This window comes from Amblyomma mixtum, chromosome 2 (assembly GCF_055824585.1).
Source record: "Amblyomma mixtum isolate Tamu chromosome 2, ASM5582458v1, whole genome shotgun sequence".
NCBI classification, from domain to species: Eukaryota; Metazoa; Arthropoda; class Arachnida; order Ixodida; family Ixodidae; genus Amblyomma; species Amblyomma mixtum.
The window spans coordinates 312774510-312797930 of record NC_143013.1 but is presented as its reverse complement, the minus strand read 5'-3'; the positions used below and the strand labels follow the sequence as shown (position 1 = coordinate 312797930).

Below are 23421 nucleotides of genomic sequence, written 5' to 3'. Positions count from 1 at the left end.
AGGGCAATAAGAGTTTGTTGATCCATAATTTAAGGCACAAAAAACAGTCATCCCTCACCAAGTGCTCCCAGATAAGAGAACACAGAACTGGACAAGAACTTGATGTACAAGTGATCAATGAAAACTTGAGACAACAGGTCTAAAAAAAAAAATTGCTCTGATGCTAGCAGAGAAATTTATGAATATTGCCAACTTTAATCTTTAGGGCTGCGGACAGACCTGCCTATACCGCCTGGCAAATAGGCATCAATGATAACAGAATATGCAAATGTCAGAGGCAGCTACCACTTTTTTTTTAATCTGACCACTTCAAATTATCTCTTGAACCTTCACAACAGCATTCAAATGCTTGCCTGGTTACTTTTAGCAGCCCTGTACACAACTTCCAAAATTACAAGCACAGCAAGCCAAAGGCTGTATTTAACCTTTTTATTACAAACTTACCTATGGTTTGGTTTATGGGGTTTAACGTCCCAAAGCGACTAAGGCTATGAGAGACGCCATAGTGGAGGGCTGCGGAAATTTCGACCACCTGGGGTTCTTTAACGTGCACTGACATCGCACAGTACACGGGCCTCTAGAATTTCTCCTCCAAAGAAATTCTAGCCGCCGCGGCCGGGATCGAACCCGCGTCTTTCGGGTCAGCAGCCGAGCACCATAACCGCTGAGCCACCGCGGCGGCACAAACTTACCTATGAACTTTGCAGAAAGACAAAGCCCAGTTTTACTTCAAGAAGTATTTAGTTTGAATGAATGTCTTGATGAGTTTCCTTCTCTCTAATCCATCTCAAGTTGCATGAACTAAAGTGTGCAGGCAAAGCGAAACACAGAGTACCATTTTAACTGCTTTTCGAATTTTCCACCACCCCTTGCAATTCAGCTGAATGCGTTTAAATGCTTGCACTCCTTGGGGGAAAAAAAAAAAAAAAAAGACAGCTGAACACACCAGTGGCACTCTGGATAGCCACATAAAAAACTTGGAACTGTGGCACAACCCATCAAGGAGTTCCATTGCCTAGCACTTTTAAATGATTAAGGAAATGAAAGTTGATATATTTAGAGGCAGTCTGTGCCCCAATTATGCATACCTGCACCTGATACTACGTAGTTATAAATTACAAAACAGCAAACCTGATATTAGCAGAATTCACATTTCACTAAGCTATAACTGAAACAGATTAAGTGCTGTACTTTCTGTTATAGTAAAGGTCACAATGTAGTGGGGAGAATTGGCTGTCATCTCTTGAAGTTCCCTGCAAACAGTCACAGCAGTTGGAAACCATCAAAATAGCAGTACCACGAACTTCTATGTTTCATTTTACGAAATGCCAGCAATAAACAGTAATCACCTTGTCTGATTGTCTGCCTCTCTGGGTACACCCTGATGTTCACACCGGCATCAGGAGCTGTAAAAGGTGAAAAGAAAGTGAATGCAAGCTAAATGTTACACTGTCCTAACCATCAAGGTGAAGGACATTTTTAATGTTGGTACCTACCGCAGTCTGCTTCATCAGAAAAGTCAGTACAGTCGAAACGACCATCACAGCGCTGGGATCGTTCAATGCACTGTGCATTGGCACATACATACTGTCCAGGCTGGCATGTCCCTAAAAAAAACGAAAATTTCGTTGCAGCATTGCAATTTTCTCACTTTTTGAGTGAACCTAGGAAGATACAAGTCAACTCTGTCACAGCTAAAGAGAAAATATGGAACCAAGATAAACTCAAGCAAATTAAAATTTAACAGCGTTTTTTTTTTTTTTTTTTGATGGTGACCTGACATGCTGTACCTTAACACCTTGAAGAAAATCAAGAGAGTCATGCAGCAGAAGGATTCATTTTTTTCATTCTGCAAGTCTCAGGAACAGAATCACTTTCTTACACGCTTTAAGTACTTTTAGTATTTAATGTTTTGTGAAGCAAGCAGATCTGTAAACAAGGTCAAATTACTGCCATTATGAAACCCACTGCATTTCATTTGTATTTCCCCTCTGACCCTCTTTTCTGCGCCTTTGCCTTGAGCAGAATATGCATGACAGAGTACAAGTGAAAAAGTATTACACAAGGGCAATGATGAAACGACACCAACATGGGCAGCACCCTCGGCAGAAATAAAATGCAGTAGCACCTCAAGCTGTTTGAAATCTCTCATTAATACTACATCTGCTAAGAGACTACTTAAACCAAGCCATGTTTAATAAGCTTGGCAAAGCACATGAACACCTGTGGATAGCAAGTACTAGTGCTGAAAGCACTTCGTGACTTAGCATCTTAATATTGCTAGTCAATAAAAAAAATAAGCTGCAACAAGAATTTCTGGATAACTGAGATGGTATCACTCGCACAAGGCATAGCTAAGTCTACTGAAGCTGCAGACCAACATAACACAAAGCTAGTAAAAAGAACAAAAAATTGGAACAGTATAAAATATAAGCACTAAATGCAAAATGCTCTACACAACCTCAAAAAACTCATTCACAGCTGCAGGCAATTTTTGTAAAAGAGCACACAAATAAATTAACAGGGAGAAACCCACAGCAGTTAAGCTCATCTGACCGATCAGGACAATGAGGCACGCCGTCGCAAAACTCATCTCTGTCAATGCAGAGGCCTGACTGGCATCGAAATTGTGAAGGCCTGCAGAGGTGAGATTCTGAAGGCAACAGGAGGAAGAGGTGACAGGAGAAAGGCAGAAGTGAAAGTTAGAAATGAAGCATCAGAGGTTAAACATCATGAAGTTACATGGTTACACAGGCATACTGCACATTTCAACATGCTAGCATGCTGAACTGCTTCAGACTGCACTAAGGTGTAATACATGCACTCAACCTTTAAACAGTAACACAGTAGATGGCATGAAATGAGAGCAGTATGCCCGTCTTCTGCACAGCATGCTTTTAAGGTAAGAATTTTAAGCCAAAAATGCAGTAAAACTCCTAGTCAGGAGATTTATAACTTTTTTTCACATTGGAGGTAACACTTTGCATTGCCTGAAGTACACTGAAAAAAAATGACGGACAATTTAGCGTGGTTACGCCAAATGCGAATTAGGCATGCTAGCACTTTGGTTTTCACTTCGGTTTTGGGTTGAGGCTCAGTTTTCAATGTCAAGCTGACATCAGACAAAGGATACTAAATTGTCAAGTTGGGGCCTTCGTGCTAGCGCACTGAAACGGGATGGGGCACTGAAGATCTGCCTTAGGGGTACCCGCCTTAGGGGTGGGTGCCAACAACTCAGCCGTTAGTCACTGAGGGACCACACAGACAATGGCTAAGCAGCTGAGTGGAAGCTCTAATGCCAGCACACTTAGAAAAAAAAAAAAACAAGGGACAAGGCTTATGTGACTATGCTAACAGGTCATGAACAGCCTGAGTGAAGGCAAGATTGTGTGGCACCTATCCAGCAATTCTACACCTTTCCCAATTTTGTAAAGAGAAGTGTTGACTAAGTAGATTCAATCAGTACCACAGTTCTGCTCGTCAGAAAAGTCCTCACAGTCATAGTAACCATCGCATCTGAGCAAATCCTCCACACACTTCCCATCGCCACATCCGAACTCACTGTGACCACATCCCCCTGCAGCGTGCAAGGAAAGAAATGGAGAGCAGAATGTGTGAGTGAACAACGCAACAAATGAGCAGAAATAGTGATCAGCAAGAGGGCAGGGCAAAGAACAGCGTAGAAATTAAGCTATAGGAATCGCGGAAACTTCGCACTACTACAACCGTGCGATGCAATGGAAATATTCTGAGCACTCGTGTAAAGATGCAAAAACTAATTTCTAACGTGCTTCTATGAGCAGAATTTCTGACTGCTTAAAGAAGAAAGCAAAGACAACTTGTACTAGCTGCTGCCAGTTGTTTTAAATTTGGAGAATCAAAATGAGTCAAAGTTTTCTGAGCTCATGCTGTTATGTGCGCTCTTATGGCCGACACAATGACAATGCATGGTGTCTGTAGTACAAGCCCACGGCAGAACAATGTCTTCAATGCAGACAGCAACAGAAGTCAGTTTCCACTACTGATAGAACTACAGTGGCTCCAGAGCTAACTACAGTGGCTCCAGAGCTAACTACAGCGGCTCCAGAGCTAACTACAGCGGCTCCAGAGCTAACTACAGCGGCTCCAGAGCTAACTACAGCGGCTCCAGAGCTAACTACAGCGGCTCCAGAGCTAACTACAGCGGCTCCAGAGCTAACTACAGCGGCTCCAGAGCTAACTACAGCGGCTCCAGAGCTAACTACAGCGGCTCCAGAGCTAACTACAGCGGCTCCAGAGCTAACTACAGCGGCTCCAGAGCTAACTACAGCGGCTCCAGAGCTAACTACAGCGGCTCCAGAGCTAACTACAGCGGCTCCAGAGCTAACTACAGCGGCTCCAGAGCTAACTACAGCGGCTCCAGAGCTAACTACAGCGGCTCCAGAGCTAACTACAGCGGCTCCAGAGCTAACTACAGCGGCTCCAGAGCTAACTACAGCGGCTCCAGAGCTAACTACAGCGGCTCCAGAGCTAACTACAGTAGTTCTGGCATACAATATGGCACCGTTTTCCTGGAATTAACAGCCAGCAACTGTTTTTAGGGGAATGAGTAACATCCGTGTCTCATGTCCTTCAGTGTCCGATGTCTGCAAAGAACAAGGAGAAACAAATGACAAGTACTTACTACACTCCAGTTCATCTGACCCATCCCGGCACTGATGCTGGCCATCACACCGGTGGCTCTTCGCTATGCACTCTCCGGTCTTGCACTGGAAGTCATCAGCAGTGCAACCTAAAGTAAAAATGCACATCACAAAGATTAGTGACGTATGTCTCATGCTCTTACTGTGGCTCCTTGTGGCAAAGAAAAATGATGTCACTCACAGTTTTCTTCGTCGCTTCCATCAGAGCAGTCCCTATGGCGGTTGCACTTGCCAGCGAGTCTAATGCACTGGCCAGATTTACACCTAAACTCGTCCGATCGGCAAGCATCAGACACTAAAAAAGAAAATGTGAATTAGCAAAAAAAAGAAAAAGTCATATGCAAGCACCTTTATTATGGCAGCCAAGAATCTGCCCCCCTGCTTCAGAAAGTAAGCGAGCCTTAGTCTCGGTGAAAGTATACCGACTAGCTTCAGAGTGAGGTGGGCAACAAAGCACAACGTTAACACTGAAAATGAATCCAGGCATGAGATTATATTTAAAGTTTTATAGAGTAATGCACGACACTTCTGAAACATGTTAATGACTTAAACAAGCTTCATTCACTAGAAAGGATTATGCAGGCACCTAAAAGTGCAGGTGCCCATACACATTACTGGCACTATGGCAGTTCTGCCTTTGTAGCTTAACACACGGGAAACAGATTAGTACATACCACAGTTAGCTTCGTCAGAGAAGTCTGGGCAGTCTACCCTGTCATCGCACTTCCTGCTAATGTCAATGCATCGCCCATCACCACACCTAAACTGCGAGGCAGAGCAACCTGGAACTGGGTGGACATACATCATGCTTACCTCTCACATGCAGTAACCAGCAAGCAACAAATCCCACCAAGTTACACCGCACCCATAAGCAGCACTGCAGAGGGCCAGCATTAGCACCTGAAACTCAGCTAGTAGGTATGCGCTCATACGTGAGAATGTCAGATACTATCAGATATGCCTTGTGTGAACAGTGTCTACCATTGGAACCTTAAAGGAACCAAAGAGCTTTGTGAAAAAAAAAAAAAAAATGTGCATTGAAAAGGAAAATGAAATGAACAACCTCAAAGCAACATCTCCACAAAGCAGTTAAGGGGCAGTGTTAAAGGGCCATGTTAAGCAGCTAAGGGGCCATGTCAACACTTATGGCACGATGAGACATAAGCAAGAAATTAATCCCAAGCCAGTCAGGTTTTAGGCTCTTAAAGCAGATTGTAAGGCCACACCCAACTGTACTTTGCTGAATAATAAATTTTTGTAATGTCAAGGAAGTGAAGAATGCAATTGTGGAAAATAGCTGCTTGAAGCCACTTACATAACAGTAAAAATGCACTTCTAAAGTGGACATTCAATTTTAGCAGGCTCCATTCTAGATAATGCTATTAGTGCGAATGCATTACTTCACTAGCAATCTTGAAAATGGCGATATTTGTCTGAAGCCTCTCAGATACCTGCAGTAGTAAAATAAATATTGACGCGACTAAGTTTTGAACTCGCAGCAGCGCGAACAGATCATCTTCGCTGGCCACTGCACAAGAGCAATATGCTATCACCGCAGCCGATCATGCCTCCTGTTAAACTTCCAGTTGCATGTTGTCATCATCCCTAACTTCCATCCCTGTGCAAAAACCACTATTAGCCTCCTACGCTGCAAAATCTACAGGAGGACATGAAGCCTCTGAGGCAATCACGAAAGGAAAGGATACACTCATAACTGGCTTCCTTGGAGAGTGGACCCCTCATTCGCACTTTTAGCTACATAGTGCAAGTGAGTAGTGACAGATGCGTGCTGCATGCATTGGCAGAAATGCAACAGCCGCTGGCGCTCTTTGGGTAAATTTGCAATGACTATTTCGGCCTTGGCCTCTGTGTTGACCACATAGCAGACTGCGATGATTTTGAGGAAAGTGAAGGCGTATAACTGGCTCCCTATGACAGTAGTGCTTGCTTTCACACAATATTCCATGCTTAGCAATGCTAAACCACCGGCCAAAAGAAGTGTTTTAAGGAGGGTGCAAGGAGAGTTGCAAGATGTAGGCGAAGAAAAGTCCCAATTTTGAACTAGAAAACCCCTTTCTGAATTACTGTTGCAAACTGATTGCCCATTTCTTTGAGGAAGTATCCAGAAACCACTGACACTGCAAAGTCCTATACATATTCATTCCTCATGTAGTTTCTGTATACAGTCACATTCATTAGCCCTTGCATGGCTAATGGAACAATGAAAAGTAAATTGTTAGATATAAGCTAAAGACTAGCACCCCCCGCTACCCCCCCCCCTCCCCCTAGAGTGAATCTAGGTTTGCCTGCTATCACAACAAACATCTAACATCCATATTAAATGTGCAACACTAAACAAGAATATGCATACTAGGTAGTTAATATCTAGGGATATGCTACAACTGGTTGGTGAGAGAGCAATGTAGAATTTGTCAGGAACTCACCAGGGCAGTTGCGCTCATCGGAGTGGTCCCTGCAGTCAGGTGTGCGATCACACTGTCTGGACTTGTCAATGCAGGCTCCATCTCCACACCTGAACTCATTGCTCTTGCAACCTGCCGAGTGTGCACGATGGCAAAAAGTATGAAACTCCGTAAGTCGTGAAACTGAATGAAACTGGAAAATGCAGAACTACAAAAACAGTGGTGCAGCATGTCTGAAACAGCATGCGGTTGACCAGAAAGCATCTACAAAGGCAGAATTCTTCTGCACTGTAAATTTGAACAGCATGAGCTTCACATATTTGTAACTAGTTGAAGGAACCATTTCAATGCATGCTGAACTGAATGACAATTCCAAAACTTGTACTCTGTTCAAGATCCCAAGGGCATCTGATGTGGCCAATACAAAAGCGGCGACAAAAACCTGTGCTTTGTTAACTTCACATTTGGTGCCCGTTTCAAGTTATGCTTAAAAATTGCTAATGAAGCTATTCACTTTTCAACAACAGTGCTGGATATGACATTATACTAGAACAAAACTAAACAAGAATACTCCCATCAAGGTAAGGATGTTATTAACAGTGAGCGTAAATGTGCATGTACACTTCTGCAAGCTCGTATTTGTGCCAAATGATACATTAAGTGGTGCTGTGCCAAAGTCAGTGAACGTGAAAAATATGTGCGAAAAATTTACTCTGTACCACTAAAATCTCATATGTTGTAACTGTCGCCTAAACAAATCACCTTTGGGCCTACCACAGACACCAAAAGAAGCCCCTCAAACAGTCGGGGCGTGTGGTCATTTGACCCTTTCCTTCAGCGTGGCTGCACTGTCCCCTCAAGAGTCAACAGGAAGGTACAGAGACTTCAAAATCACTATTTTCACAAGGCAACCATGCCACAAATACATCAGATGCATTCGAAGAGCCTTGTTCTTCAAAATAAAAACTATGCAATTACGTTCAATTAATCAGCAAGGTTTCTGTGGCGTAAAGGCCATGCTGAAAATGTTCAGAGGCCATTTTAAAATTAACTGCGCATTATCAACGTCAGCTTTGAATTCATTAGGACTCAAGGAAAGTACACCACACATCAGTTCTCATGCAAAGCAAACTTGCTTACTGCAGTTCCTTTCATCCGAGTAGTCACGGCAGTCCGCAGTTCCGTCGCATTTTCTGCGAATGTCAATGCAGCTCCCATCTCCACAACGAAACTCGTTGTCCTTGCAGGCTGAAATGGTCCCGCAAACCACATAAACATTTATCTGCGCGAATCACATAAGCCAAAAACTGCACTAAGAGAAACATCTGCAGCGATCAAATGCTGAATGCAATGGAAATTGTAGCAGATGTAAACAATACCACAGCATAAAAATTCTGCAACCACCTAAAACCCTTCAGTGATAAACTAGAACTAGCCCAATTTTTCGAGGGTAAAAAAAAAAAAAATAGGCCAACCCACCACAATCCAGAAAAGCAATGTCCAATAAAAACTTTTCGTGCCATCTGGCGACCACTCACCACAGCTAGTTTCATCAGAGTAGTCTCTGCAGTCGGCTGTACCGTCGCACCGTTTTCTGCCCTCAATACATTTACCATCTCCACAACGGAATTCGTTGTCTTGGCACTCTGAAAAATATCAATACCATAGTCTTCACTACACCACTTAGATACATGGCATAGCAAGCTCTTTATATGCTTTCAATTTCCAATAACACAAGGCCATCTGGAACTAGAAAGTGTATGGATTCCTGCACACTTCAAGAAAGTATATATAAGCACAAACACTCATCCATGACATTTGGTATATATAAAAAAAAAAGCTGTTAATTGCGAGTTATTAAAATCCAATAAGGCTATCTACACTTTTGACGCCTTTCAGATTGCTGACTTGATTGCAAGGTGCTATCTGTTTGGAGAGAACTGTTATGCATCCTATTTATGAGATTCTTACCGCAGTTGGCTTCATCCGAAAAGTCCTCGCAGTCAACACGCCGGTCACATTTCCTCCGTATATCAATGCATTTTTTGTTGCCGCACTGAAATTCGTTGTCTTTGCATTCTGAACAAAAGAATGGGCCATAAATTAGAAAACAAAATGCAGCCAAAACAACAATAACAATTACCGTGATGCTATTAACCTACCATTGCACAAAGCTCATTCATTAAACGTATGAAAAAAAAAAGTGGCAACTGATTTTACACCTACATACAATGATGTCTCAACAGAGTAGAATATTCTTCACAAAAAAACACCTGAAGGTGAGAGCCTTTCACACGCGAAGCATACAGTAAGGTAGCCGGCAATAAAATCTTACAAAATGTCAATCAACTTGCGAAAATACATTTTAATTAAAAGCAAAAGCACACACACTGGAAATCTTAAAACCAAAGATGCAAAGTTAGCAGTTTCAACTTGCTTAGCATGCAGCACTTCATAGTGCATGGACAAAAGGTCCGTGAAATGAATGCATGACACAGGAATAAGTCATTGTCCTTGCAGGCTGAAATGGTCCCGCAAACCACATAAACATTTATCTGCGAAAAATCGCATAAGCCGAAAGCTGCACTAAGCTTCTGCAGTGATCAAATGCTGAATGCAGTGAAAATTGTAACAGATGGAAACAATACCACAGCTTTTTTTTTTCCAGCTTCCTTTACAAAACTTGTGAAACAAATTTCTGCCCAGCCAATCCTTTTGATCTCGAAACAGCTACGGCTTTAGCCATGACTTCAGCCATGTAGCAAAAAGCCATTTAGGTAACCTACAAATGAGCAGCTTTGATACTTCAGCCAGTTAAAAGTAAATAATATTCACAGCTCTTAAGGGGTCTACTACACTATCATTACCACAGAAAAATAACCTGCTAGATTTGCAACAATTTAATTTTGCTAAATATATTAGCCTATGCAGAGCAAGAAGTGAATTTTTCACTTGGCCTATGGAGTTTGTGAGCTGTGCTATGAGATTTATGGGCGCCATTTGAGCTGCAGAAAGAATCACTTTTTTCTTAAAATGCATGTTTCCTTCTGCAACACCTGAACAGCAACATCGCAGCAGTCCTCCCGATAATGTATCCAACCTCCATTGGACAGCCATGAAGTGGGGTCTAGTTTTGTCAGAGACTACACATGCTCAAACCCATCAAAGCTGCAAGAGGGAAAATTCCTACTTTAAATATTCCCTTCCGTCCTACGTATGTATGCAGAGCATCAGGAAGCAAAGAAGGCAGAAGCAAAGCACCAGCAGCAACATACCACGCAACTCATCCGATCCATCAGAGCAATCATATTCCCCATCATAGACATGCTCCTGGCAAATGCATCCATCACCATTATGACACTGAAAGCCTGTTACATTCTGCTTCCGAGGGGCATCTACGTGTTTGTAAAAAAAGCACTACATGCACATCACGTTCTCCAACAAGCATACAGCATGTATACCGGCTCCCCACAGCCAAGCATGCAAGCCTAAAAGCACTAGAATCTATGGCAACACTTAAAAGCACAGCACAAGCCCCATGTTAAGCATGTACATATAATGCAGTACTTAAAACCACAGTGCAAGCCCTCACCTTAAGTATGAACATGTAATGTTTCTTGTTTAAATAGTGATATTTAATGCTTCTGTCACACTTTATACGTCAATGCAATTTGCATTGCCCTACAGAAACAAGACTGCATTCTGAACAAAGTTATCAGTTCCAAATTATAAGGCAATAGTTATCAAAACCACTAGGAAAAGACCTTGCATTCATTTCCTCATTAAAGCATATAAAATACAAAGAATATCAACTTTCTTCGCACCTATTATAATGGTGTATCTCGCCGAATAAGCAAATTGTATACCTCTAAAATGAATGACCCACTGAAGAAACAAGATCAAGCTGCGCGACTAGCCAATGTGTAAACACATTAACTTCCCATAACTGTGCAACATATCCGGCAAATCTATTCCATCTCAAAACAATGCAGACTCATTCAGACTGCAACTCAAGCATCCTTGCGTTAAGTAGACTAAACCGCGTTGCAGATAAGGAACAAAATGTTATGCTTTAGCAATAGTCTAGCTCAATTTTCACTGCAGTTTACGGGAATAGAAAACCTGTAGTATATATTGGGATATCTGCACTAGACATTTTAAAATAATTTTGTGCTTGTCTGCACAAGTCCGCACATGATTAATGTTAAATTATAACACTGGAGCCCCTTTTATGCAAACTAGCATCAGGAATGCTGTTCAATCTTAGCGAAATAGCAAATTTCAGCTGCCAGTGAGATAAGATTTAGTACCACTCACACCAATTGGCCCAAACTATCGGAAGAAAAGGAGCACTTCAAATATGGGCTTTATCGATTTATGCAAATGCGAAGAAGGCAAAAGCAAAGCATCAGCAACAACATACCACACAACTCATCCGATCCATCAGAGCAATCACGTTTCCCATCACATACATGCTCCTGGCAAATGCATACGCCGCCTGTACGGCACTGAAAGACTGATACATGCTGCTGCTTCCGGGGGTCATCTACATGTTTGCAAAAAAAGCATGCCAGGTTTGCAAGCACTACATGCACACCATGCTCTCCAACAAGCATATAGCATGTATACCAGCTCCCCACAGCCAAGCATGCAAGCCTAAAAGCACTAGAATCTATGGCAACATACTTAAAAGCACAGTACAAGCCCCCATCTTAAAGGGGCCCAGAAACACAATTTTAGTTAACTGTTTTGCCTGTTGATTGCATACAGTGAGTTATAATGGTGCTATTAGCGTCGGTAACACCGCGTATATTCCGTTTTTTAATATTTTATGTCCTCCCAAAAACAACTTCATGGCTCTGATGGTGTCGCCACACAGTGGCGGGTTTTTAGCAGTGGATATGACATCACCTGGCGCGAGCTTGATGATCGGACAAACAGTAAATATACTGCAAATTGTGTGAATAAATAAAGACACATTTTGTCACCTGTCTGCGTTTTATATTAGATCAACAAAAACAACTTGTTTGTCTTAGATAAAAGCCCTGCAAAGCAAGTAAAATAAAAATACACCACCAGGGGCGCTCTGGCAGCAAGAACGAGTTACAGAGAGCAGGCAACCATGGAGTAAAAACTTCTGCGACGTGCTCTGGCTGGCTGTTTTGATTGGTTGCGCCAGGTGCCGTCATTGGGAGAGCGAAATAGGAGTGGGAAGCCCCGCCAAAATCGAGTTGAGGGCAGCGTTTTGTTTGCTTGTATTTTGAAATTTCTTCACTGAATAACTCCCGTTCCTGTGCATCGATTCCTGTAATTCTTTTTAAGTCAGCATCTGTGTGACATAAAGAACCCACCTGAAGTATAGCCGGTATCCCCCCAAGCAGTGTTTCGCAGCCCCTTTAAGCATGAACATGTAATGCAGTACTTAAAACCACAGTGCAAGCCCCCATCTTAAGCATGAACATGTAATGTTTCTTGTTTAAATAGTGACAATATTTAATGCTTCTGTCAGACTTTGTACGTTAGTGCAATCTGCACTGACCTACTGAAACAAGACTGCATTGTGAACAAAGTTATCAATTCCAAATTATAAGGCAATAGTTATTAAAACCACTATAAAAAGACCTTGCATTCATTTTCTCGTTAAACAAAGCATATCAAATACAAAGAACAGCAACTTTCTTTGCACCTATTATAGCTCCACATGCAAACTATACTTTAGTATGCATATCAGTCAACAAACTCTCCAAAGCAGCATGCAAGTCTAAAAGCAGATCGTAAAGTGTGGCACAAACTACTGGTTTAAGCATGCACATAAAAAAACAGCAAGTAAAAGGCAAAAGAAACAATAACCAGAGAAGAATGTACAATATCAAAGAATCAAAACTAAGCAACTTATAACAAGACTGCTTGAGCTCTCACAGGTTCAGTTACTGATCCAGACAGTGTTGCAACATCTGAAACCAATAACCAATGAAACAAACAAGAGAACAAAACATACGACATTCTGTTTCATCCGACGAATCCCTACAGTCAGCGCGACCATTGCAGCGTAAATAACTGGGCAAGCAAGTTCCATCTCGGCACTGAAATTCATCTTCCCTACATGCTGAGAAAAAAAAAAAGAAAGGACCAGAAATTCAAACAAAACAAAGCAAACAGGTTTCATACACAAATAAATGCAGAGACATACAAAATAAAGATAAGTGGCTAGCACCAAACTATTCTACCAACTCCTCTGAATGTGAATAGAGTGCAATTTTCCAGAAAATAAATACAGCTTTATCATGCAGCAAGAATTACATTTGCTTGCATGTGCTGCTGTGCATTTTGCTATTTCTACAACCAACACAAAATAACGGATCATTTGAATAGTAAATTAGTAAATTGTGGAGTTTACATCCCAAAGAGAGACATGGGCTGCGAAAGATGCAGCATGAAGGAATTTCGATCACCTGGGGGTTCTTTAATGTGTGCCAACATCGCACAGCACAAAGGAGTTTTGTATTTTGCCTCCGTCGAAAATATGGCCACAGCGGCCGTATTTCGATGCAGGCAAAGTACAAAAACTGTGTGCTATGCTGTGTCAATCGATCCCATGACCTTGGGATCAGCAGCCAAATGCCAAAACAACTGAGCCACCACGCCAGGTCTCTCATCATTTATTTCATCCGCTTTAATCTTCACCATAACTGCTATACGAGACTGCAGATTTATTTATTGTGGTCAACTTCAAAAAAGTACTTAAGAAGGCTTGCTCAGCCAGCTGAAAGTGCACTGATCATGCATTAAGGGATAGGGGTGTGCGAATATTCAAAAACTTGAATACACTCCGATTCCATTATTTGGACGAATCAAACAGTGTACGTTCGAAATTATTTGAATCTAATCGCATATTTTCTAAACTTTCCGAATGCTTTTTGAATAATCAGCACATTTATCTTTGACTGCCGTTACAGAAAAGACATACAGTGACGCCGTGTGCCATGCTGTCAGTATGTGCGAGATGAAGGGTTCAGTGTCACGATGCGGTCCATTTGTGTGGCGGCGTTCAAAATGATCACACAGGACCTCTAGCATTGGATGATGCAGCAGGGCTCAGGCAAGTTCAGCAAACCGTGCCCTGATGCCTCATTTCTGAGGGCATGGCTCATGTGTAGCTGTCGCCCAATCTAGTTTCTGGTTTACGAGAGGTCGGGGGGGATGAAGGGGTTTAACGCCCCAAAGAGACTCGGAGGCGCCATAGTGGATGGCTCCGGAAATTTCGACCATCTGAGGTTTTTTTAATGTGCACTGACATCGCACAGTACACTGGCCTCTGGCATTTCACCTCCACCAAAATGTGACCACCGTGGCAGAGATCAAACCCACGTCTTTTGGGTCAGCAGCCGAGTGCCATAAGCCACTCTTGCTCTAGTAGACAAAAGAGGAACTAAACAATTTTCTGATATGCAAAACTTGACTGCAATAGAGTTAATATATTGACTTAGTGTTGCGAATCCTTATTGGAGATAAGTCCTTAGTCTTAGCACCATATCAAAGCACCTTGGCCAACACTTAAATGTTTTGCTAGATTGCTCGTTTTGTTTGAATATTCGCATTCGATTCGGCTCTATCGCTATTCGATTCATATTTGATTCAGTTTGGAAAAAGTACTATTTGCACACCACTAGTAAGGGGACAATCATAAGCATGTCAGTAAGTTCTAGAACACAGACATTGAACACTGCAGCCAAGAATTATGCGCTGATCTCTGCGAGAGAAGGAATTTTGTTTTTCATAAAAAGTGACACTGTGGCTCTTTGTGGCTATGCTGAGGTGTTTCTAGGCAAGAAAAGACTCATTTACTGCCTAAAAAATTAGATTTTATAATTTCCCACAACTTACTTCAAATTTGTGACGCCCATAATGAAAGATCCAGTGATCATTGTTTGGATGTGAATGGCAATGTTGCCTAGCCTCACGGATCAGTTCCTTAAATTATTTCTGAACGCACTTCACATTTTTTACCTTTCCTAGCCAAGAAAATCTCCATTTTCACCAAAAGTAGTGTGTCGTTCGAGCGTTTTCTATTAATACAAGCCAACTCCAATTTGTCCACAGTGTCCCTTCCATTTGTGCTAAAATCTCACCACAATAACACTTGTACATTTAGTCTGCAGTGAAATTGAGCTGCTGTGGGCTGGAAAAAACCTGCAACCTTGAGCTCAGCAGCTGAACTCCATAGGCACTGGCCACAAACGTGGCTAGTTTGGATGAGGAAAGGTGCCTCTCGCTGTTGAAGATTCAGGGGAGGCATAAAGGTATGGGCAAATATGGCCTCTCGTCCTCTTCTTTTTCTGCCACGCCTTTTTTCGCCTAAGTTTGGGGAAAGTGGCTAGTTCCAACAATTACAAAAAGTAAACTTTTTGAACATGCATGAAAACAAGCAAGCAATGCAAAAACTAACAGATGCAGGGTTAAGTTAACAGAATACAAATTTGACTAAGTGAAATCCCTTGCAACAAACAACCACCACTAAGAGGCTGAGGTTGCTAGCTACTGGTGCAATTAGCCTTTCAACTATTTTGCTGGCAATTACTCTTCTGTCTACTGCCACAGCATGCAGTGGCACCTTGCACAAATATAGAGCAGAGGCGCTGTTTTCCACGACAATGTAGCCTCTACCCAAGGAGCTTACAGTACTGACGTTGAAAACTAAAACAGATAATAATGTAAGAGGACGTATGAAACCTCTTCAGGTGCTAACCAAATAAAATAAGCACAAGCTCAACCACTTCTGGAGCCCTAACCTCTCAACAAATTACTCGTGGCAGTCATTAGTAGTGTATACTAGAAATTAAATAGTTATGTGATACAGAAGCTTACTCTTAGTGTCGACACAATTCTCCTCATCATCACCATCTGGGCAATCCTTCAAGCGGTCACACTTTTGTCGAGAATCAATGCATTGTCCAGATAAGCACTTGTACTCATGAGGCCGGCAAGCACCCCCATCTAGAAAAAAAAGCATGAATCAATCTTGAAATTTCTTCAGTTCTGGCTGAAGAGTAATGTTTATAGTGATTTACACACATCAAAAATCCCCTAAATCGCACGTCAAAATGGTGTGAATTCCAGCTGGGGAGCATATGGTTAAAGGAACAAACAATGCCCACAGCGTGCTTTGCATCAGCCAACAACTACATGATCTGCTATCTTGAAAATATCTGAATTTTGAAACCCCTGCTTGTCTCCAAAAGAATACCGCTATGCTGTTAGCTACCTATAGCTTAAAACAGTATAGGGTAGACAACCTGGGCTAGAGGGCACTGCGCCATCTGCATCAGTGCCCTCTGTGGAGAGCCCTGGAAAATTGGATGATGCGTCATCCTGTGTTCATCGCATTCTGCGTTCATTCTACTGGCTTTAATCCTGCAACTATGTGCCAACTCACCCAGCTTTACTCTAGTGAGTATCCAAACTTGAGCGGAATGCGAACTAAAAAATTTTGAAGCTCACTCATTTAGACTGGAACTTTCTGCATATAATTAATTAAATGTGGAGACACTTTCTGCTGAATTTTACAAGTGCGTGTTCATTCCGGCAGAAGTTATGCATCTTCAGAGGGTATTGTTGCTCAAGAAGTTAGTGTTTTATGACAGCACAAATCCATGCGTATTCTGAGTGATGTATTATAAACACCCTCAGCAACAGCGCTACAACAGTCACAATCCCATGTTCCAGAATTTTTTCGAGAATGATACTGAACACTGGTGGTGCTTTGTTCTCTGATAAAAAAAAAAAGCCAAACAAGCAAGTCGCATCAGCCTAACCGCACTGGCTACTACGCTCGCCTCTCGCATCGGTGAACCGATGCAGTTTTCTTCTTCTGAATTCTTAAGGAGTCTTCTTCGTAGATACCATTTTCGGGGTGAAGATACACATTAAAATCTACAAGGCTATCAAGACACTTCCAAAGTGACTAACAAATGCGGTGGCAGGTAAAAAATGCTTGATTGTGTGTTGAAGTAAGCACCAACCCCCATCTCTGATTTCATTTCTCTAGCCACTGAGGCCTCAATACTTCTAGAAATTCATGTTCACCCTTGAAATTTCATGTTAGTGCTCTTGACCTTTCATGAGGGCCCGCAAGCCACGCTACCTGCATTCCGTGTTTCACACGCAGACTTTAAAATATATGTTCACAGCTAATTTTCCAGACTTGAAGCAGCATGCATTGGTCACTATCTGTAGTTTAATCTATTTCTCTTTTTCTGGAGCACAGATAAAAACAAGTTTCCAATTAGACTAAGCCCAAGAATCGAAAATTACAAAAATAAGAAACCTCACTTGTTTAGCAAAAAGTGCCTGTTTTGCGTGAGTGTCCTTGTGAAGGCCGTAAAAGCACAAGACGCATGCTTTTTCTGTAAGCCCAAGAATCTAAGAATGCAACAAAAACCCATGTCTTTGGCTAACAACAATGGTTTTGCATGCGATTCTCTCCCTCCCCTTCACATGCCCACGTTCCATGTGTGTTCGCAGAGAACCAGCAGTCCTGCCTTTACAGTGGTGTCTCCACCAGGGAAGAAATCCAGCGCTACCGTCGCGGAGAAGACTCCAGCTTGGGTTCCCTATAGACATAATTTTGGTGCGTTTTCTTTGTAGTGATGCGTTAGACAGATGCATACATTGATCACCACTAGGTATTTCCTTATGACCGCTAAATAATCTATAATTGAATTTTTCTCTCATGCTATTTCGGTTTCAAACCACTGGTTGATGGCTGTGACGTCAAAGGTGTGTATAGGTCATGCATTAAAGCCAACCTGCCTAAAGAGCCGGAATGACCACGAATAGAGAAGCAGCGATTATACTGCAGTTTTTCGTGCCTCATGTGATCAATATGAATCTTTGACGTCAAAGTGCTACTGAAAATTATTTAGCAGTCTCATGCGAATGCCATGTGGTGATCGATGTACAGTAATGTCTTGTGCGTCATTGCAAGGAAGAAAACATGCAACAAAAATTAGGTGTCTATGCTCCTTTAAAAGACTTCAAATATGCTATGCAGTCATTCTCAAATGTAGGAAGATCTTTCAGGAAGTTTTTTTTTTAAATCTTCGGCTCGAGTCCTCAATAATTCCTTAGACAGCTCATTTCCAACAAACCATGAGAGAGTTTTCAATTACTCAAAAGCTTCACTTTGTTTTGGTGTGCACTTCAGACTCATCCTCTATTAATTGCACCACAGGCAAGAAAAGGGGAACAAACTGGTTGTAGAACTTACTGCCACAGGAGAGCTCATCCTCTCCATTGGGACAATCAGAAACTCCATCACACCTTCGGGTGATGCTCAGACAACCACCTCCACTGCACCGAATCTGATCGGGCCTGCAACTGGGCGCTGAAATGAGGACAGTGAAGAATAGCTCTTGACAACTCTGAGTGAAATGAGAACCTTGCAAACAATTTATACAGCACCCACAACCCTCCCCCTCTCAGCACTAATGCAGCCTTTTGCTCCTGAAGAGTGGAACAGCTCACAGATGCAACTCACCACACTGGCTTTCATCTGATCCATCAAGACAGTCTCTCCGCCCATCACAGCGAACTCGTTCAGGGAGGCATGTGCCATTGTGGCACCGGAATTCTTGGGGCTTGCAGACCCCAGCTGAAACATTGTAACAGTGTACAAGCTACAGTCTTGAACAAATATGCAATGCTTACAAAGTGTATGCCAACTTAGTGCACACAACTCATCAGAGCTTTTTAGAGCATGGCTCAAGGCTTTTAAGACAACAAAGCAGACGAATTCATGCTGCTAAAAACTTCATGGCGATTCTGTTCATAGCTCAGCATATTCCTCAAATTTTAGCCTCCAAACCTGCCAGCTGAAGAGAACTTGCTGCTGGGCCAGCTGAACCTGCATAATGCCCTGTTTATAGCTGATTAACAAAGATGAATGAAAGATATTCAAATTGCAAGTTCGAACCACACAACTGACTCCACAAGAACTTTACAAGGATGCAGTGCAGGTTGAATTCAAGTCTACCTTTGTATGCCAGGGTATTCTATATTTTGTACTTCGTCCTGTTTTCATGTAATGCAAGCTCACAACACAAATTTGGAACGGTGTGCAGTGACACTGCCCTTTAAAAGGCTTTGGCATACACGCCAAAGCTTGTTCTCTACACACCTAGCTGTTCCAATGGGATAGAGCATTAAAAAAAAAACTCAGTCAAAGCAACCCTTAAAATTCATTTTTAGTTATCTTAAACTGCTCAAACATAACAAAAACTATGCATGACAAAGGCCCACAAATAGCTTCAAAGGTGCTTTACTGGTCTGAATGTAAGAAAAAGGTACCGAAAAGTGCTTGAAAAAAAAAAAAAACCTTTAAATGAGCCAAGCCAAGGAGTTTAAAACTGAGCTCTACGAAGACAGTGCACCTACTTTCACATGCCTCATTCAATTTCACAGGTACCACAGACTTCATATGCTGTATGCAAACATGCCACTGTGTCAAACAAACAGCCCAATACCCACACATCTCTAAGCAATGCCGCAGCCCACATGTGCCAAAGGCTGCAGGCAGAACACCTCTCACTTCCACCACGATAGCCAGAAGAGACAGCCAACCGCCAAGCACTTACGACAATCAAGTTCATCAGTCCTATCCTGGCAGTCATGGTAGCCATCGCAGCGCCTTTCCATCTTGATGCAAATGCCATTTCCGCACCTAAACTGCCCCTGCCGGCATGCTGCAGTGTGAACAGCAAGGGCTCAGTTCAGCTTTGCAGCCAGCAAGAAGAACAAATAATAACAGCTGCAGGATGCAACTGTGACACCAAGCAACCCAACAGAACTGAGGCCGGAAGCGTAAAGCAACTCAGGACACTGAACCACTACGGAAGCACAGCACCGAAGTCTCATAAAGCAGCACTGCTAGATTGTCACCATGATGCAAAGAGGCCATTCCACTGAAATAAGACTAGGCAAAAAAAAAAAAAAAAAAAAACTAATAAAACAGTGATGAGGGTGCCTTGCATTAAACAATGGAGTGCTGCCATAATCTTTACTGCAAAAGCAGCAGCTCATGAGTAAAATGACAGCTACCCATGTTAAGCAGCTACTTAATAGAGAATTAGGTACAGTGTTGACTGCTTGCAATTGCAACTGCTTAGGTCCACTTTCTGAACTAACTTTCTAAGTGCTTGATACAGCAGACCCACATGTCTGTGTAACAAGATATGGATTTGATACCTATTCTGTGCTTAATGCTCTACCACATGAGTATCAAGGGCATGCTGAGCATCTTGTGTGCACACAAACCTATTGTTTTTATAGCGTTACAGAGCAATTTATTGCAGTTTATATTTTGCAAATCACACTACATATGTGGTGAACGTTGAATGGTTTACATAATGATAAGGCTTTTTGCCCACTATCACTGACAATGCCTTCACATGCCACATTTCCTATTTTTGGAGCTCAGACCTATGCCAGCCTTTGTCGCCTGAGGTGCCCTACAACTGCCTTTAGGTCTTGTGGAAAATACTAGCTGGCACTTTAGTGTTAGGAGAAGTTCAGCTGCATCATGTGAATATCACCAGGGGTTGCATGCAGCACCAGGAATACAGCAGTTTCATCCCAGGCTCACTGCCTAAGAGCAGGCCTGTACCTATCTTCAGCAAAGCCAGCTTAAAATAGGCGACTGCGACACGCACACTGGAATAGGTAGAGACTTCCGCATTAGCGTCTTATGGCTATGTGCAAGCACATGAGAATGGTTTCTGCTTAAATACTGAGCTACATACAATATGAAGGGACCATGGGTACCTTAACACTGGAGGCAAACCACTGTGCCATGTCTGAAGAATGATACTGTAAGTTATGAAGTAGATCTAAATATGCGACAAAAGATCCAGCACCCTTTAAAAAAAAAAAAAAGAAAACTAGATGAGTATGCGTAAGAAAAAAACTAATAAAGAAAAGATTCGAGAGTATAAATGCAGAGGAAATGGCGGGCATGCCAAGAATCTGTGGCTGCCTCGCCAAAACCAGGCCATGCCCCTGTGAAACTAACAAAAACCTGAAATGGTCTAGCAGTGCTGTTTTCAGTGTAAACAGAGAGAGAGAGAGAGAGGGAGAGAGAGAGACAGTGCTCTTACGGCAGTTCCTCTCATCAGAGCCGTCTGTGCAATCTCGCCTGCCATTGCAAACCAACGCCCGAGCAATGCACGTGCCACTACCGCAGCGAAACTCGTCCACAGTGCAGTCATCCACAGCTGGCGGTGCTGGAAAAGCGGCATCCACAAGATCCAGCTGCGGCAACGTCCACCCAAGGTGCGGTGTGCAGCGCGCGCCCCCACAGCCTGTGCATGCGCCCCTGCCCACCCACCCCTCCCCACCTCTGCACAGGCGGAGAAGCTAAAGCGGACAAAAGACGTGTCACACACGCAAGCTTCCCCAAACTTCCCAGGCTGCACCCACTTCAACATGCACAAACAGGGTGCACTAAAGGAAATAAAGCTCCCAAGAATGCTGAAAGATGCATGCACACCAGGTGAGGCATAAAAGTGGCCTAATATGCCGAAGGGGACAAATTATGCTCTTGTCATTTTCTTAGAGATGAAGATTCATCGTCGAACAGACACTTCAGAGCCTACTGGGGAAGTGCTGAACTTCCATTGCTCAATACACAGGAATGTGGTGTTAGTGATGCCAGTCATAGGTATTTGCATCACAACGAAAGATTTAGAGAACCCAGCAGTGCTTTTTAAGTTTGCTCATTTTCATGCAAAAAAAGTGCCTTGGACAACGTTCAAGATTAAGGAATTTGGAGCTACTTTTGACTATGATAGTGTCACAGTCTCCTGTGATGCAAGTTCACACCAAGGGTGGCACTGCTTTCCTACCGATCATATAAAAAAGTGCAAATTTAACAAGCCTTTTCATGCAACCACCAGCAGGCAAAGTTCGTTTATGCTCATGCCTAACACAAACATGCTAACCATAGCAACAATGCATCCCACATGCAAGTCCAGGTGTGGCAAGAGGAAAAACAGGAGAAACTGATCTGTGTGCCTGTGTGTGCGTGTGTATATGTGAGTGTAGGCATGCATGTATGCGTATGCGTGCCTGCCAGTGCACGCTTCAACACTGGCAAGTGTCACTGCTTATTAGAGTTTACACTCTCGTTCGTCGCAACAGTCATATGGGCAATTTAACCAGCCACTGCAGCGCAAGTGACCTTGCAATGCAAGTGCCAGATTTGCACCACCACTCTCAGGCTGTGCATACTGCCTAGTGCGTGTAAAAAAAAAAGAGGGGAAGAGAGAGTGGATAAGAAGAGAGGGCAGGGAGTATGTGAAAGGAAAATAACAGGCCAAGTGGGAGGAATGCGAATAAAGTACAGGGCAAAACGCCCATTTATGAAGCAAAGCAACTCTGAATGAAGTTTGTAAATGTAGCTCAGAAGGTCCAGCAACTGCGAACGTTAAATGAACATGGTGCTGAATTAGTGTCTAGAATGTTTTTTTAGCTGCTACATTTAGAGGCATGATGTTCATGCTTGCCAATAACATACGAAGAATACACGATTTTCCGGTACTTCTCTTCAGCACGGGGCATAATCAACATTCAGATGCAACTACTGTGAGCACAAGAAACTTTCTGCACAAAAACATGTGCTGATAACTGCACTGACATCTGCTCTTCTGAAAATGCAGATGAATTCTCTTCAAGGACTACTGACCGCAGTCACAGGGAATTACTGGTATGATCCATGTACAATAATGCTTAATGCATTTGAAAGAAAGCACACAAGCAAAATTTTGACTTCTATAATCTTTTAAAAGCTATAAAGCTAGTGACTTCTTTGAAGCTGAAAAAGCAGCACACAGTAAAAGGGTGCAAGAAGAGACATGCTAACTGTCCTACAGTCTTGAATAAAGGCAGCCGATGTCAGTTTAAAAACCACTGACTGGGAAAGGAGAGAGTTAACAAAAGGCGAGTGGCATGTGCGGCTTGGTAGAAGCATTACAACATGCATGTGTTAAACATATGTGCTAAGACTTCATGAGCCACATTTGAGCAAGGTTAATTACATAAATACACTGACATACAGCAGCGTTTCTGATATAAAAACACTTCACAGACATCAAATGATCACAAATTAACAGAAGTAGTCACTTGTGTTGTGGAACTCCAGTCTTCTCAGTGGTAGAGAATCAACTGCACAAAATTATTTTAGTAGCCAACATAGGCAAGCATTAACAGCTGGCCAATAAAGAACAAGAAGCTGCACGGTTACAGTAAATGACTGAATTATGAAT

The 23421-nt window shown here is 42.5% G+C and overlaps 1 protein-coding gene across 38 annotated transcripts in view; it reads right to left on the bottom strand.

The window, feature by feature from the left end:
* Positions 1-23421, bottom strand: part of LOC149364999 (basement membrane-specific heparan sulfate proteoglycan core protein-like) — a 332955-nt gene that overhangs the window by 106968 nt on the left and 202566 nt on the right. For 30 of the 38 annotated variants that reach the window (XM_089575025.1, XM_089575021.1, XM_089575023.1 and 27 more), the window contains 16 exons: positions 21256-21381; positions 19738-19845; positions 18642-18755; positions 18372-18488; positions 15971-16099; positions 13104-13211; positions 9077-9184; positions 8644-8751; positions 8246-8353; positions 7127-7237; positions 5357-5470; positions 4864-4977; positions 4664-4771; positions 2537-2653; positions 1497-1607; positions 1350-1406 (listed from right to left, as the gene is read on the bottom strand). In XM_089575025.1, coding sequence (XP_089431151.1) covers positions 1350-1406; positions 1497-1607; positions 2537-2653; positions 4664-4771; positions 4864-4977; positions 5357-5470; positions 7127-7237; positions 8246-8353; positions 8644-8751; positions 9077-9184; positions 13104-13211; positions 15971-16099; positions 18372-18488; positions 18642-18755; positions 19738-19845; positions 21256-21381 — 1758 coding nt within the window. Of the gene's footprint in view, positions 1-1349; positions 1407-1496; positions 1608-2536; positions 2654-3466; positions 3578-4663; positions 4772-4863; positions 4978-5356; positions 5471-7126; positions 7238-8245; positions 8354-8643; positions 8752-9076; positions 9185-10380; positions 10501-11528; positions 11652-13103; positions 13212-15970; positions 16100-18371; positions 18489-18641; positions 18756-19737; positions 19846-21255; positions 21382-23421 lie in introns of all 38 variants that reach the window. The other 8 variants (XM_089575032.1, XM_089575040.1, XM_089575033.1 and 5 more) reach the window with 5 other exon arrangements.